At 44.9% G+C, this 18,226-nt stretch overlaps 1 protein-coding gene across 1 annotated transcript in view; it reads left to right on the forward strand.

Annotated features, from left to right (window-relative positions):
- CDHR3 (cadherin related family member 3) overlaps positions 1 to 18,226 on the forward strand; it is a 65,724-nt gene that overhangs the window by 6,896 nt on the left and 40,602 nt on the right. The window contains exons 2-4 of the mRNA XM_024760805.1: positions 6,328 to 6,527; positions 12,645 to 12,810; positions 16,237 to 16,334. Of these exons, the coding sequence (XP_024616573.1) occupies positions 6,328 to 6,527; positions 12,645 to 12,810; positions 16,237 to 16,334 (464 nt within the window). The remainder of the gene's footprint in view (positions 1 to 6,327; positions 6,528 to 12,644; positions 12,811 to 16,236; positions 16,335 to 18,226) is intronic.

An 18,226-nucleotide genomic window follows, 5' to 3' on the forward strand; every position in this document is an offset into this window, starting at 1 on the left:
TGTTGGCTGTGGGTTTGTCATATATGGCCTTTATTATGTTGAGGTAAGTTCCCTCTATGCCTACTTTCTGGAGGGCTTTTATCATAAATGGGTGTTGAATTTGGTCAGAGCTTTTTCTGCATCTATTGAGACAATCATATGGTTTTTCTCCTTCAATTTGTTAATATGGTGTATTGCATTGATTGATTTGCGGATATTGAAGAATCCTTGCATTCCTGGGATAAACCCCACTTGATCACGGTGTATGATCCTTTTAATGTGCTGTTGGATTCTGTTTGCTAGTATTTTGTTGAGGATGTTTGCATCTATGTTTATCAGTGATATTGGCCTGTAGTTTTCTTTTTTTGTGACATCTTTGTCTGGTTTTGGTATCAGGGTGATGGTGGCCTCGTAGAATAAGCTTGGGAGTGTTCCTCCCTCTGCTATAATTTGTAAGAGTTTGAGAAGGATAGGTGTTAGCTCTTCCCTAAATGTTTGATAGATTTCGTCTGTGAAGCCATCTGGTCGTGGGCTTTTTTTTGTTGGAAGATTTTTAATCACAGTTTCAATTTCAGTGCTTGTGATTCGTCTGTTTACATTTTCTGTTTCTTCCTGTTTCAGTCTTGGAAGGTTGTACCTTTCTAAGAATTTGTCCATTTCTTCCAGGTTGTCCATTTTATTGGCATATAGTTGCTTGTAGTAATCTCTCATGACCCTTTGTATTTCTGCAGTGTCAGTTTTTACCTCTCCTTTTTAATTTCTAATTCTATTGATTTGAGTCTTTTCCCTTTTTTTCTTGATGAGTCTGGCTAATGGTTTATCATTTTGCTTATCTTCTGAAAGAACCAGCTTTGAGTTTTATTGATCTTTTTTATTGTTTCCTTCATTTCTTTTTCATTTATATCTGATCTGATCTTTATGATTTCTTTCCCTCTGCTAACTTTGGGGTTTTTATTGTTCTTCTTTCGCTAATTGTTTTAGGTGTAAGGTTAGGTTGTTTGAGATGTCTCTTTTTTCTTGAGGTAGGATTGCATTGCTATAAACTTTCCTCTTAGAGCTGCTTTTGCTGCATCCCATAGGTTTTGGGTTGCCGTGTTTTCATTGTCATTTGTTTCTAGGTATATTTTGATTTCCTCTTTGATTTCTTCAGTGATCTCTTGGTTATTTAGTAGTGTATTATTTAGCCTCCATGTGTTTGTATTTTTTACAGATTTTTTCCTGTAACTGATATCTAGTCTCATAGCATTGTGGTTGGAAAAGATACTTGATATGATTTCAATTTTCTTAAATTTACCAAGGCTTGATTTGTGACCTAAGATATGATCTATCCTGGAGAATGTTCCATGAGCACTGGAGAAGAAAGTGTATTCTGTTGTTTGTGGATGGAATGTCCTATAAATGTCAATTAAGTCTATCCTGTTTAATGTGTCATTTAAAGCTTGTGTTTCCTTATTTATTTTCATTTTGGATGATCTGTCCATGGGTGAAAGTGGGGTGTTAAAGTCCCCTACTATGATTGTGTTACTGTTGACTTCCCCTTTTATGGTTGTTAGCATTTGCCTTATGTATTGAGGTGCTCCTATGCTGGGTGCATGAATATTTACAATTGTTATATCTTCTTATTGGATTGATCCCTTGATCATTTTGTAATGTCTTTCTTTGTCTCTTGTAATTGTCTTTATTTTAAAGTCTATTTTGTCTGATATGAGAATTCCTACTCCAGCTTTCTTTTGATTTCCATTTGCATGGAATATCTTATTCCATCCCCTCACTTTCAGTCTGTAGACGGTGCTGAATTCTTTTAGCTTTTGTTTGTCTGTGAAGGTTTTATTTCTCCATCAAATCTGAATGAGATCCTTGCTGGGTAGAGTAATCTTGGTTGTAGTTTTTTGTACCCTTTTTTTTTTTTTTTAAGATCAGCTGTTATCTTTATGGGGATTGCCTTGTATGTTATTTGTTTCCTTTCCTTTGCTGCTTTTAATATTTTTTCTTTGTATTTAATTTTTGATAGTTTGATTAATATGTGTCTTGGCACGTTTCTCCTTGGATTTATCGTGTATGAGAGTCCCTCCACTTCCTGGACTTGGGTGGCTACTTCCTTTCCCAAATTAGGGAAGTTTTCAACTATAATCTCTTCAAATATTTTCTCAGTCCCTTTTTTTTTTCTCTTCTTTCTTCTGGGACCCCTATAATTCAAATGTTGGTGTGTTTAATATTGTCCCAGAAGTCTCTGAGACTGTCCTCAATTCTTTTCATTCTTTTTACTTTATTCTGCTCTGCGGTAGCTATTGTCACTATTTTATCTTCCAGGTCACTTATCCGTTTTTCTGCCTCAGTTATTCTGCTATTGATTCCTTCTAGGGAATTTTTAATTTCATTTATTGTGTTGTTCATCCTTGTTTGTTTGCTCTTTAGTTCTTCTAGGTCCTTTTTAAATGTTTCTTGTATTTTCTCCATTCTATTTCCAAGATTTGGGATCATCTTTACTATCATTATTCTGAATTCTTTTTCAGGTAGACTGCCTATTTCCTCTTCATTTGTTTGGTCTGGTGGGTTTTTACCTTGCTGCTTCATCTGCTGTGTATTTCTCTGTCTTCTCATTTTAGTTAACTTACTGTGTTTGGGGTCTCCTTTTCGCAGGCTGTAAGTTCATAGTTCCCATTGTTTTTGGTGAATGCCCCCAGTGGGTAAGGTTGGTTCAGTGGGTTGTGTAGGCTTCCTGGTGGAGGGAACTGGTGCCTGTGTTCTGGTGGATGGGGCTGGATCTTGTCTTTCTGGTGACATCCCTTAAACTTATCTGTAGAATGAATGAACTGAATATTTGGTGAATTTTATATCTTATTAATTGCTCTATTTTTAGGGTGTGGACCCTAGCCACTAATTATTATTATTACTATTGCTTTAATACTGCTACTACTGCTTTTAATAGCAAGGAAGCTGGAGAAAGTGGGTGTTGGACTAAGAGTTGGGAGATCCAAGCTTGGCCACCTTTCTTATCAGTGTCCCTGGAGTGTCTGCCTCAAAGTTTTTAGGGTTCAGTTACATGACCCTGGCATACATAACTTTTTCCTGGGAAGAGAGGCCTCCAGATGAAGAGCAGAACAGCTCCGGCAAGAATGTCAGCAGAAAGGGCATATTCAAAGACACAGCCTGGTTTTATCCATACATGGAATAGGTAGTTCTCAACACAAAGTGCTTAAGGGCCACTGAATAGATCCACTTTTCCCTCTGAAATATTTCCCTCACTGCTATGTGAAATAGGACCACTCAGGGAAGAGCACAACAAGCTCTATAAGTGTAAGGAGGCAGCACGGAGCCATGCAAAGGAGTCCTGTCCTTGGAGTCAAAGACTTGGATTGGAAGGTTGGTTCTTCCATAGAATTAGCCTCTCAAACCTAGGGCTTATCCAAGTTATAATTAACGCAACAAGATCAATGGATACACTCCCCACGAAGCAAACTAGGAGCTTCAGCTGGAGATATTTGGGGAACACGGCCTCTCCAGTTTGCCACAGGACACGCAGCAAGGTTGGTGGCTGTGGTAATCTATCTGTTCGAGGTGAGGCTGTGCGGAGCCCTGAGTAGGGCTTAGCAAGCCTCTCATAGCCGAGCCCATATCAAGCTAATACTCCAGCACCATGCCTTATGCTGTTCCCCCAAATGGCCTCTTACAGATCACATCACTCAAATCTAACATCTTGGTCATGGGTCCAATCTCTTACCAGCTCCCAGCACCATCTTGTTATGCTGCTACCAGGTCATAGAATAACCACAATGCATCCCACATGCAGGGTCACCTGATGAGCATGGAGCAACAGACTGTCTGTAGTGGGGGACATGCAGTCTGTTATCTACAGATCCAGATGCATGAGCCAGAGCCCCCCATGGCCACTTACTGGGTGTGTAGTCTCAGGTGTGTGAAATGGTGGCAGGAATACCTACATCCAGGGACCATGGTTAGAATGGATGAAATCAGGCACACCTAGCATGATGCCCAGTGAGTAGGTGCCCAGTGAAGGTGAGTGGTTACTAGTTTCAGTCTGTTCCTTTGGGCCGGGCACTACCTTACCCCAGGCTATCCTTGAGAAAAATGTAGTGAGTTATACCTTTGTTTAAACATGCTCAGAGGCCTCCTTCCTCGTTGGCTAGAGGGGCACGAATCACTGGAGTGAGTGGGAGGGGGCAAGATCAGGTCGGGGGTGGGGCCCTTGGAGACAAATTGCCAACCTTTCATTTTGCTCATGACCATCTTGCCCTGCTGAGCTGGGAGGGAACACACTTGTGAACAGCTTGGGGGAGTGGGGTGGAGATTCCAGTGGTGGGAAAAGAGGGCTGGAGGGAATTATACCCACAAAACCCAACCCATCATAGCAGTTGATTATTTTTCTCGTTTTGAAAAACTATTTTGGGGAACTTTTTGCCTCTAAATACTCCAGGCATACTATTTTGCTGCTGGTTTTTAAATCACAAGAATGCTCTAATATTAAAGTCAATTTTAATAGATTAAAAAAATCCATTTGTATTCACATCACCCTAAACCTCAGCTGTTTTGACATTTCTGAGTCCTTGCACAGTCCTTGCCCATAAAATCGGGTAATGCCGCCAGCAAAAAATAACTTATGCATAATGCATTTTAGTCTCTAAACGAAATCAGATGATTTTAGATTTAGGAAAGCTTGTATCAGTGAATGTGTTTATATTTCACTTTCTCCTGCATTTCTACCTACCTCTCTGCATCCCCTCCCCCAAATTTGAAATAAAAACATTCTCTTATACAAGCCAACATTTTACCATGGCTTGTTTGTTTCTAGAAATTTTGCACCTTTCAGATCTTTCTACTGTTCCCCCCTACCTCCTCCCATTCCAGGAATTTTTGTCCCCAGTGGCTAACGGTGGCCAAAGTTGGAAGCTGGCTGAGAAGCAAGACCTCAGTGTAAATTTTGGCTTCATTACTTATTATTCACCATGTGTCCTTCAGCTTGGTTTCCTCATCTGTAAAATGATGACACTAATATTTATCTGAGAGGATTATTCTGAGGAGTAAATGAGAGAAAGTATTTTACATGATGCATTTATTTGGACCATTGGTTAAGTGGTAATTGTATTAATTTCCTAGGGATGCCATAACAAATTACCATAAACTGAACAGCTTAAAGCAGCAGAAATTTATTCTCTCACAGTTAAGGAGCCCAGAAATCTGAAATCAAGGTGTCAACAGGATTGGTTCCTTCCAGAGACTCTGAGGGAGAAGCTGCTCCAGGCCTACCTCCTGGTTTCTGGGGGTTGCTTGCCATGCCTTGGCTTGTAGCTACATCACTTCAGTTTGTGCCTCTTTCCTAACATGGGCTTCTTCCTTCTGTGTGTGTCTCTGTGTCCTATCCTGTTCTCATAAGGACACCACTCACTACATTTGGGGCCCACTCTAATCCAGCACGACCTCCTCTTAACTAATTACATTTACAAAGACTATTTGCAGATAAGCTACATTCTGAGGTTCTGGGTGGCCATGAATTTGGGGGGGCACTATTCAACCCCTACAGGAACCATCATTATGGAAGCATAAAGAATATGACCCACTGCTCTCCTCTGTGCTGGCAAAATCCTGCAGAGTGTCAAGGAGACCTTAGAGTGTCCTGAGGCTTTCCTGGAAGAAACACATTTTCTCTGACATCATAACAGTCCCTGTTTATAACGCAGCCCAAGGTAATTCACGGGCCTGCCCTGAGTCTCTCACTACCTTCTCTGTGAAATGGGAGTCACTCTATCGAGCATGATGTACTGATCGACCCTCTCCATGATGCCCACAGGATCCAGTAATAATAAATCATTGTCCGTGAGATTCCTTAGGGATGTGGGGAGAGCTGGCATGATTTTGGAGTTCTCATGCACACTCCATTCTCAACGGCCTCTGAATCAAACACTGACATGGAGAAGGAAAATAAATTCTTAGAGACTCCCTGGCCCTTGTAAGACAGAGGATGCCATGGCCAGACTGGGTCCTCCAAGGGGTGTCTGTCTTCTAAGGCATCACATTTCCCTCTCCCTGGCTCTTCACAAAGGCTGGGAGAAACCAGAAAGGAAGCCGAGAGACAAAAGAAAGAGAGCAGCGTTATTTCCAGAATGACAGAAGCAGATTTCATGGTTGTTTGCTGGTGGTTGTTTTCTTGGCTTTGAGATGATCTCGCATTCCTGTTTCCAGCTCTTGGCAAGAGTCTTCATTCTTGGGGAGTGACCGGGTTCCAGTGTTGCCCTGAGCTACGAGTTGAAGCCACAGACCAAGCTACTAAGTCCTTGTTTCCAGCACAAGGCTTTGTGCTCATGTCATTTTGCATCCTTTTTAAATCCGCAGTGGGACATGCACTACACCTAATCCACTTACCTGCTACAAGCAACGTGGCAGAGAATTCTCCACCTGAGACTTCAGTGCACAAGTTTTCTGTGACATTATCCGCATCACTGTCACCTGTGATCCCAGGGTTTCCCCTAATCAACTCAAGTCCCCTCACTGAGGCCTTCAGGGTGAACTGGCTGTCAGACACTGACTTTGAGGTAAGCACCATCTTACTCCCAATAGGAGCTGCTCACAAAGAGGGGTCCTGAAGATGGGGTGGATGGGATTCTGGATCAGTGATCATTTCCTCCTCTTTCCCTGGTTTAACTGCCCCTCTTGTAAGATCCGGGCATTCTGTTGGGGGCACTCTACAGCCCTCTGTGCTAGATGCCCCTATAGCTTTGGACTTTTTCTCCATTTAATTCAGTCCAAATGAACAATATGTTCACTTTGTTACAAATAAAAGGTTTGTTTCTTATTGCCAACCACCCTCACACGATAACAGGTGTTAGAGGTGCTGACAGTAACTGAATTCTTTGGGTGGCACAGTTTGTGTGATGATCTCCTTAAAAACGAGGCCCTGATGAATTTGTACCTGGTGATTCTTCTTTTCTATGATTCTGTAATTTTTCAGAAGGAAATTTATGAGGAGACATTTCATATGGAAGAATGCACCCTTAACAAAAATATAAGTCTGGATGTCCAGCCATACTATGTGAATGTTTCCTCTTAGACAATTCAGACCCCAATCATTCACATTCAAGAGCCATGCCACTGCTGCTGTTTTCTCGTTTGTCATTTGGGTCTTTTCCAAAGTTTTCACTTCTCCTTAGGCAGGACAAACCTGCTGATTGCATGTCTACTGGTAACTCTCAAAGGCCTTCTAAGGATGTCTTTACGGTCTAGGTGTCTGGACCCGCTTGTACTGCATTATCCCCCAGGCCTACCTCATTCCTCAATGGGTGTAGGGACCTCCCACAGTCATCATCAGCTTTGCCCCTGCTCCCACCTGCCATTGCTCTGGGTTTCTGGTGGGACCCAGTGGGCCTGCTTGGTCTAGGCTTGGTTGCCTCTCTGAGATACATAAGGTGTTCTTAAACCCAGCTGATGATTAGAGCCACTAGGGGAGCTTTCAGAAAGTGTGCATATCTGGGCCCCAGAGCAGACCTGTGGAGCCCAGGACTTGGAGGCAAGAGCCCAGCATCTGGTATTCTCTGCACCCCAGGGGTGGGCCCTCTGGTATGCAAGGAGCACACATTCAGGAAGACTTCACCTCACCATCCAGTGTACATTCCCAGGGCCCACATACTGCTTCTGTGACTTCCCTGCCTATCTACCTGCTCCCTTGACATCTGGTTCATCTCTGACAGCTGTTGCTTATCTGTGTCTCTAAGCCTTGCCAGTTGCTTACACTTACAGAGCACGTAGTATACACCGGACACTGTGGAAAGTGCTTAACATGTGTTTACTCTTGTAATATTCACAACAAGCCAATGATGTTATTTGTATGATTATCTCCTTTGTACAGGTGGGGGAAATGATGCAAAATTTAACAGAGAGGTGAGATAACGTGCCCTGGGTTGTACAGCTACTGCTGTGCTGAAACTGGAAGGCAGGTAGTCTGGTTTTAGAGCTCTCACTAATTTTTTAAAGAGCTCTATTGAGACATAATACACATAGCATATAATTCACCCGTCTAAAGTACACATGTCAGTGGTTTTTACTCTATTCACATACCATCAGCACGATCTAATTGTAGAATGTTTTCATCACCCCAAAACAAAACCCCAAGTCCATTAGCAGTCGCTCCCCTGTCTCCTATCCCCCCAGGCCCTGGGAACCACTAAACTACTTTCTGTCTTAATGGATTTGCCTATTCTGAACCCCTTCACATGAATGGAATCATATTGTATTTGGTTTTTAATGACTGGCTTCTTTTCACTTAAGCATAAAATTTCAAAGGTCATACATGTTGTAGCATGGATCAATACTTCAGTCCTTTTAATGGCTGAATAATATTCCACTGAATGGATATACCACATTTGTCTATTTGCTCATCAGGTGACAGATATTTGGGTTATTTCCACTTGAGAGCCCTCATTCTCAGCCTCTTATAGTCTATAGCCTTTAATGATGAGGATGACCAAGCTATTTCAGATTTTCAGATGTTCTAAAGCACATTCAGTGGCTTCCCTGGTGGTCCACTGGTTAAGAAGCCGCCTTCCAATGCAGGGGACTTGGGTTTGATCCCTGGTTGGGGAACTAATATCCCACATGTCACAGGGCAACTAAGCCTGCACGTCACAACTACTGAGCCTGTGCACTCTAGAGCCTGTGCCACAACTAGAGAGCCCACGTGCTGCAGCTACTGAGCCTGCATGCTCTGGAGCCCGCACACCACAACTAGAGAGAAGACCATGCGCTGCAATGAAGAGCCCGCGTGCTACAGTGAAAGATCTCGCATGCCACAACTAAGACCTAACACAGCCAAATACATACATACATACATACATACATAAACATTAATTTAAAAAATGAGGGCTGTTTAAAAGAAAAAAAAGCACGTCCACATCCTGGTCTCTTAATTGTTACTACTAACACTGATATTATCACTATTAAAATTGCAAAACCCTATTCTAGAAATAACATCACAAAGAGACAGCAAGGTTAACTGCTGATTTGTCTGAGATCACAGAGCCAGAGAGAATGAAATAAGAACTTGACTCAGGTCTTCCCGTTCCCAGTGTCAGGCTCTGTCCCCTACACTGCCCTGCACATCTACTCCTGCTTGCATGAGCCCCCAAATCCTCTGCTATCATACCTGCCCTTCCCACATTCCATGTGTGATTCAAGCAGGGCTGTCAGTCGAGGAGGAGTTCTATCCCGTTCCTGACCTCTAGGAATGGAGAATTTCTGAGCCTCTCCACTGATCTAGGTCACGTGTTCAGTGTACAGTCCCAGTCCTGGTGCCCTCCTGGCACCACAGCCAACAGCTGCCCAGGACCCCGTGTCGGTACTAGGATGGGCCACAGGTTCACACGTCCTGAAGCTGTTCTCAAGAATTTGTTGCTGCTCTCCAGAAACTACCCAGTATTATCAACCATCCCCTGCAAGAAGTCACTATTCTCCGACCCAAACTGCTCACAAGGGCTGTTCCTACAGAACACAACAATGCCATCTCTGTGGCAGAACCTGGCTCCTCCTTGACCCTCTGCAGGGTGACCTAGCCATAAGGTTCTGGGGTCTCTGGCCCAGAGGTCTGGTCACTGTTGGCCTTGGGACTCAGTCATGCAGGGCTTTCTGAGGGTGACCTCCAATCATGCCAGAGGCAGGCTGCCCTACTTTTGGACAGAGCTGCTGAGACTTCAGGGATGGGGGGTTAGGTGGATTAGTAATGCTGATGGTGATGATGATGACGACAAGTCACATTTATGGCGCATTTACCGTATGCCAGGAGTTCCCCTAAACATTTTGTGAACGCATTCATTTAATCCTCATAACAATGCTATGAAGTGGTACGCTATTATTACTTACATGTTAAAGGTGGGGAAACTGAGGCATAGAGAGGTTGAGCAACTCGCCCAAGTTCACACAGCTAACTGGTGGCAGACTTGAGATTTCAGGTCAGGCAGGTTGGCCCCAAGAACACTTGTTCATCGCCCCCAAGCCGTGCTGCCTCACTGTTGCCTCCCAAGAGGGATATCCAAGCCTCATCCAGCAGCGCATGTGGCTCACCTCTGGAGCAGCACCAAGAAGGAGAGCTCCGAGGAGTCAGGGAGGCGGGACTAACGGACATCCACGAGAGCTGTAAGGGCAGATGCTCTCTGAGGCTGCGTGGCGGCAGCGCTTGCCCCCCTGCCATTGGCCCATCTCTGAGCTTAACACCGCTCTGTCCTCATCTGCTGTCGTGAGCTCTGTGGACCTTCTAAATTTGGTCAGCCTTGTCCAGAACAACCTCAAACTTAACACACCTAAAACTAAACTTATCGTCTTTTAGCAAAACTCTGCAGCCAGATTGCCCACCATCAGAGAGACTCCACCACTCCCAGCTGTGACCTTTGGAGTTCCTTCTCCTCCCTGCTCTGGTCTCCTGATGTGTGAAAGGGGGACGTTTTTCTAACCTATGGTTATTGCGATGATTAAATAAAATACTCCACAAAATGTCTTGGCCAGAGCCTTGCACATGAACATTTAATTAATGCTGGTAAAGACAACAGCAAAAGCAACTTTTCCATGTGTTGGCAGCAACCTAATTCCTTTGGTTCCAAGATATAACATTTTAGACCTTTTTTTTCTGGCGGTACGCAGGCCTCTCACTGTTGTGGCTTCTCCCCTTGCGGAGCACAGGCTCCCAACGCGCAGGCTCAGTGGCCATGGCTCACGGGCCCAGCCGCTCCGCGGCATGTGGGATCTTCCCGGACCGGGGCACTAATCCATGTCCCCTGCATCGGCAGGCGTACTCTCAACCACTGTGCCACCAGGGAAGCCCTAGACCTTTTTTTGACTGTTCTATTTTCTTCCTCTAGGGTGTTAGAGCCAGGCCCCAAGGAGAAAGGCTGTCAATAGGTAACATTGGGGTGAAGGATCTGCAAGCATGGAGTTCAGGAGAGGACTCCAGGCTTAGGGAGCTGGAAGCTAGGGTGTAAATCAGGAAGCACAGAGGACCATTGTGACAGGGGCAGCTCTGGTGGATACACGTTCACTGAACAGTTTTCGACATCTAATGATAATGAAACTCAGCGTTTGCTGGGTGCTCGCTCAGCACCAGACAGGGATCAAAGTATTCCATGGATTAGCTCATGGAGTCCTCCCAGCAACTGCAGAAAGCAGATGCCATTAGTATCCCCACTTTACAGATGGTAAAATTGAGGCACGGAAAGGTTAAGTAATGGGAAGGCTGAGCTTTGAAGCCGGTCAGTCTGGCTCCAGAGTCTACACTCTTGACTCCTATGTTATGCTGCCTCTCACCTCCCACGTGCCAAGCAGAAAGACAGGTCATCTCCACTTGTGTGGAGGCCGGGCTGACCCTGTTCATTGGTGGTGACAAGATTACTGTGTTTTCCCCTCTCAACCCTCCTCCATACGTGTCCCCTCCACTGCATGTGCTCATTCACATCTGTGGCCATCCTCTCCTCTCATAATCAATCCAGATGGTACAAAGTCAAATACAATGCCCACCACCTCCTCCATGAAGTCCTCCTCGACTAAACACATCTCACAATGAACTTTTTTCCCCATGATTTTCCACAGTACCGTGGTCTAGCTCTTTGTTATAATACCTTGTATTATACTTCAGTTGTTTAACTAGGGCGAGAATTATTTACCTAACGATAGTCGTGTGGAAACAAAATCAGGGAACGGTCAGGTAACTTTCCCAAGGTCACAAAGAAGTCCAGTGGTGGAGACTGGATAGGAGCTAAGTGTTTTTCTCAGTAGAGGATACTGAATGCCTCCCTGCCTGGCCCCAGTTGTATTAATAACCAAAAGGTTCTTCTATGAGCATAAATTAAGATATTTATGAAATTTAGTCCTTGATATCTCAAAGGGCTCTGGGCCTTCTGGGAGCTCCACAGGCTAAGCTGGTGGCAGGGATGTGCATATAGATGTGAGAGGTCACAGACTGGCCTCCAGTTAACCTCAGCAGGGCCCTTCCACCATGGACCACAGGGGTTCCTGCTGGCAACAGTCTAGATTCCCGTGATATGTCTCTGGCCCTGGTGCTTGGTGCCCCTTCCACATCTCCACTCCAAAACACTTGTCTTGCACAGGACACATTTCTGACAGTGGAAGAATGTGTGGAAATGTACCAAAAACCCAAAGAGCCTGTTGGTGTAAGTAAATATCATTTCTTATTTCTGCAGATGTATCCTTCTCTTGTTTATCCTTAGATGTGGCCTTGGGAAACTTAGAGGGGAATGATGAGTCAAGACGTAACTTAACAGCAATCCCAGGGAAGTGCAGCATCTTATTCTTAAAGACAAGAAAATCAAACTTGTTCAGGGTAGCTAAGGGACTTGCCTAGGAGCCTACCCCAAGTAGTGACAGGTTTTAAATTTTTCGGGCTTTCCATCTCCAGTAGATGGAACTAGGATGTCTCCTGAATATTTGTCTTTCCTATGAAGAGCAGTAGCCCACAGAGGAGTCCCTTTAGTGAAGTGTCACGGGGTTTGTGTCAGAAAGACACAGGCAAAACCACCAGTTCCCCTGACAGTGAGCGAAAGATGGTTTCCAGGGTGCTGGTTGCCTCCTTCCTAGTAATATCCCTTTGCAAAATGTGTGCATACAAAACAGATCTTCTTTCACATGGTTACTAAGAATTGTGCATTTGCTTTTAGGTTGTTACCACCGGGAAGGAACAACTAGATTTTGAAACAGGACCACGCATATTTGATTTGCAGATTTGTGTGAAGGATGACGTGGGTGTCACTGACCTGCAGGTCCTGACGGTCCAGGTAACAGATGTGAATGAGCCGCCTGAGTTTCAAGGCAACTTGGCAACAGGTAAGACACACTGGGGTGTACGATGCAGCCCAGACGGTGGCATCAGGCAGGACGCTGGGTGACAGAGTGAAATAGAAAAGTAAATAAACAAGCAGCTGTTACCCTGGAAAAGGCAACTGCTTAATGAGTGGGGAATAAGTGAAATGTCCACCAGCCCAGGACTCCCAATAGTAACACCCAATAATTTACAAAGCCCTTTCCATCCATGGCTTCTCTTGGGCCTCTCCTGGGGAGGAACCTGGGGCTCAAGGACCTCAAGTGGATCATGATGGAGGAAACTGGGCTGAGCCCGTTTACAGGCTTAGCACTGGATACCGGCCATTGACTGACTGGTGCATTCTCTGCATGGATGCTGACCCCTCGAGGGGACTGTGTATTTGGGGTCTGCTACAGGGTAGGGACAATACAGGGGACCGGAGCATAGGGTAACATCCTGTGTGATCTCTCCCTGGCTCATGGCTTTGAAGGCCATCCATACACTGACAACTCCCAAGTCCACTGTTATTTTTGTTTGTTTTCTATTTTTTGGATTCAATCATCTTTATTAACCTATCAATGTCACATTTTATATCAGTATATACTACCTTGTTATTTTTTCAAAGGAATCTACTTTAGTACGTCATATTAATAGTAAAAAGTCAAATAAGATGGCTAAACATCAACCTAGCATATTAATGTCCTCTGGACAAGGCAAGCTAGAAACGCAGTCACTTTACACACATGTAAGGGTAGTGTTCCAAATTAACAAAGAAGCTGCTACACCAGCTTCACCCTTGAACTCCTGACTCAGATAAAAACTGTCCTACCCAACATCTCCATTTGGATGTCTAATGGACATCCATGATATTGTGATTTATAATAAGAAACATATATTTTGTCTTTGTCCCCTCCTGGCACAGATCCTAAAATCGTTGGAATGTCCTAAGTGATAAGAGTGATAAAGGTGTCTTTTCTTACATTAATGAGGTGACTTTTGGACCCCACCTAAGAATGGGTGTTGCCCACTAGAGAAACCAACCATATGATTAGAAGGTTGGACAGTGGAGAGGGGGGAGGGGCTGGAGATTGAGTTAAATTGGGTTCAGTCACTAATGGCCAATGATTTAATCAGTCGTGCCAATGCAATGAAGCTTCCATAAAAGCCCAAAAGAACAGGGCTCAGAGAGCTTCTGGGTTGGTGAACACGTGGAACCTGGGGAGAGTGGGTGCCTGGAGAGGACATGGGAACTCTCTGCCCCTTTCCCATACTGTGCCCTATGCATCTCTTCCATCTGGCTGATCCTGACTTATACCCTTTTATAATAACCCAATAATCTAGTAAGTAAAATGTTTCCCTGTGTTCACTAGACAGCAAACCCCTCTAGCAAATTATTGGAACCCGAGGAGGGGGTTGTGGGAACCTCCCATCTAGAGCCGGTTGGTCAGAAGCACAGGTGACCACCTGGACGTGTGATTGGCATCTGAAGGGGCAGGGGCTGTCTTGTATGATGGAGCCCTGCAGCTGTGGAATCTGATGCTATCTCTGGGTAGACAGTGTCAGAATCGAGTTGAGTTGTGGGACACGCAGCTGGTGTTGGAGAATTGCTTGGTCGTGTGGGAACCCCCCCAGACACACACTGGAACTGGTGTTAGAATCTGACATCTCAGACTTAATGTGCCCCCAAACCACTCTTGACTCCCGTCTCCCTCCCCACCATCCCAGCCCAAATCTGCTTCTCTCATCTTTCCCATTTTAGTTACTGGCAACTCCATCTTTCCAGTTTCATGGGCCAAAACCTCGCAGTTACCCTTGATTCCCCTCTGTCTTTCACACCCAACATCAAACCCATTAGGAAATCCTGCCAGCTTCTAAGTTTATGCAGAATCCAACCTCTGCCCAGCAACCCCAGCATGGCTCGCCGGGATCACGGCAGTGGCCACCTAATCGGTCTCCTGCTCTGCCCTTGCCCCCTCTAGTTGATTCTTCTTACGACAACCAGAGGGATATTCTTAAACATCGGTTAAATCAAGGCACTCCTCTGCTTAAAACCCTGCAAGAACTTCCCATCTCCCTCACAAGGAGAACCAGAGTCTCCCTAAAGTCCTATCAGATCCGATGAGCCCCTTCCAAACCCCATCTCCTCTCCAACACATCTCCCCTTCACTCCTCTGCTGCCGCAGTCCCGGCCTCCTCACCCGTCTGTGAATATCCCAGGCACGCCCTACCCCGGCATCTTTGCATCCACCGTTTCCTCTGCCCCTTCCCCTGCATCTCTGTCTCCTCCTTTCTTTAAGAATCTTGACTCCAGTGTCAGTGAACCTTCCAGAAGCACTCTATTTAACATGGTAACCCAACTCACCACATGCCTTATCCCTGATTCGTCTCCGTAACATTGCTCAATAACATTCATGTATTTCATTCATTTATTTTATTTTCTATATCTCCCCACTAGAATGCAGGCTTCATGACAGCAGGGTTTTGTGTTTTGTGAATGGCTGTACTACCAATACGTAGATCCGTGTTTAGTACATAGTGAGAACTCAATCAATATTTTTTTGAATGAAAGCCTGAGCAGTGATCAAAGCAAATATAAGCTGGAGCTTGGATGTAAGATGGCCTGGGTTTGAATTGTGATTTTATTACTTAGCAGCTGAGACAACCTCACAACTTCTCTGAGCCTGTGTCCTTGTTTGTAAAGTGGAGATAACTACAATACCTACTTTACAGGGCTGTTGTGAAGACGAAAGGAGGAAACGTAAGTCCTCAGCATAGTGTCTCCAAAAGAGTGAGTTAATGTGAACGTTCTCAGTCATCTCTCAGAAAGCTTCTCAGAAAGAGATGCCAGGACAGAGCATGGCGGTCCCTCGGGCAAGCCTGGTGGTGCTAGTGACCCTGTCTGCTCCCTCTTCACCCTGCCGGCCGAGAACTCTGAAGTGGACGGAATCCATGTGTGGTCCCTTTCCTGAACCTTTGTAGCCCTCCCTCTCCTTTTTTCCATATTCTCTCTGTTCCACTATAAGGCCTCTCATTTCAGGGACTCATTTCTGCTGAGATGCTAAGTGCACTTGAGGGGTGACCTAGGCTCGGTTTAGGAGGAATTTGCACGTGAAAGTGGATCTGGAACTCACACTGGAGGTTCCCACTGGGTTACTTTCCACCTCTCTATCCTTATCACTCCCCTCCCCCACAAACAACAGTACCCTAGTTACCTCTCAACCCGGGAGATACATAAAGACTTGACACCAGCTTGGTCAATCCTAGCTCTTTCTTAATTCCCATAAATGGATCCACCCATGCAAGCTGGTCAGTGGTCTTACTCATGGCCTTAATCACTGCTTTCTTCTTTCCCCCAGTGCTTGGCTCGATATGGCTGTCCTGGTTTGGGAATTCCTCATTTGTTTTATTTAATAAAATGTTTCTTTTTTCCCCTTTGCATGCCGGTATAGGTCTAGACCTCTACATAGTGGAAGGAGCAAAGCCTGGATTCATTTACCAGGTGGAGGCCTTCGATCCAGAAGACACAAGGCAAAACATACCCCTCGGTGTAAGTCTCCTTGCTAAACTGCAGAGGGGCCTTTCTGTGTGGTCTTTGACACAGGAGCCTGGAGTCTCAGCGGGGTGGGCTGGGTGGGGGCAGTGGGAGGAATCTGCTGTCCACTGCCAGGCACAGAGCTCCGGGGAGGCTGGAATGGGTGAGGGGCTTCTGGGGACAAACACCCCACATTGGATCCATGGCTTTGTGTGATCCTGGACAAGTTCTTAATCTCTCTGAGCTTCAATTTCTCCATCTATACAATGGAAGAATAATAGTATAGCAGCTACCATAGTAGGGGGATGGTTAGTATTAGGTAACACACATAAAGCCACTTAGTCCAGTGCCTGGTGTATCAAAATTGTTCAATAGTTTTTTAATTCTAAGGTGATAAAAAACCAGCTATATTATTCTAAAAATAAGCATAAAATGTATACCTCAAAGGCAGGCATTAACACTTCCTTTTCAAGAGATGAAGACAAGCTGCTTGGAGCCTAGTTTTAAAAGAAAATTAGAAGACAGTCCCAGGAGTTCTGAAGAAAAGGAGGATTTCCACAGAGAAAAGCAGGAGACTGAGTCCTGCAGCATTGCCTCGTGGTTCAGTCAGACTGCTGATCCCCACCTTTTTAATCAGTTTCCTTAAGGGGGCTGCCAGTGGAGCTCTTGTAACCACTAACACTCAGGTCAAGAAGCCTCTTAGCTTATCCCTGGGCAAGGATGCCTCAGCTCCCAGCTCTGCCCACCGATGAGTGGGTGCACAGCTCCCAGCTTGTGTACCCAACGCAGCTGGGCAGCCCAGGCTGGAGAGGAAAACACCAAAGCTAATGCCACCTGTCTAATCTTGGAGCAGACAAAACTCCAGCAAACCCACTGTACAGAGAAGAGAATTCTTGAAATATGACACCTGGGGAATTGGCAACGCCAGGAGGCTGTCTCTGCATTTGCTGCATGATTTGCAGCTTCAACTGGACTACTTTCTCTAACAGGAGGGAGCTTTGGGAATGAACTCCAGAACCAATAGAATATGGTTCTACAGGGTTTGCAACAAAGCTGTTTTAAGATTATTGAACATATCTTAAGTTAGGGAATAATTTGTTATCATTGGAAGACAATCCTTCTGTCAAAAAAACAACCAATCAACCCATTCGTTCATCCAAGATTCTATCTGCATGAATAAGTGATTAATATGCAAACACTTAGTGGGTCCCTACTACCTGCTAAGAGCAATACTAGGTGCTTTAAATGCGTACTTATTAATAACACACTTGTTCTATAACTCACAAATGTGTTTGTCTGAAAGTAACAGAAAACTTAACCACAGTGGTAGATATGAGATTTGTTTTCCTTCCATAACAAGAAGACCAGAGGCAGGCACGCAAGCAGTCCAGGGCTGGCACAGCTGCTACCCTCAGCAACCTTGGCTCTTCCTATCTTTCTGCTATTTCATCCAGTGTATGTTGGCTTTGTTCTCCCTTTGTTAACCTCATGATTACAAGATGGCTGCTGTACCTCCAGGCTTTACCTCTAAGTATCAGGCAGGAAGAAGAAGAGAAAAAGAAAGCAGGATGGGGTACAGGATAAAGGAGGCAGGCCAACCCAGTCTGTCCCTTTTTTGGTGGGGAAACCAAGACCCTCCTGGAAACCCTACCCAGGGGTCTTCTGCTTACTTCTCAATGGCCAGAACTGTGTCTTATGGCCACTGTTGCTTGGTGGTGACCAGGGGAAAAGGGATTCTGGACGGACATTAAGTCAGCAACCCAAAGCATAGTACCACACTTATACATTTAGTTCATTTCAACATTTACCAAGAATCCACTATGTGCCAGGCTTTCTATTAGATGCTTTGGATACAAAGACGAATAAGACACATCTTTGTACCTCAAGAAGTTTACAGTCTGGATGGG

The sequence above is a fragment of the Neophocaena asiaeorientalis genome, unplaced genomic scaffold, assembly GCF_003031525.2.
Source record: "Neophocaena asiaeorientalis asiaeorientalis breed wild unplaced genomic scaffold, Neophocaena_asiaeorientalis_V1.1 scaffold508, whole genome shotgun sequence".
Lineage (NCBI taxonomy): Eukaryota > Metazoa > Chordata > Mammalia > Artiodactyla > Phocoenidae > Neophocaena > Neophocaena asiaeorientalis.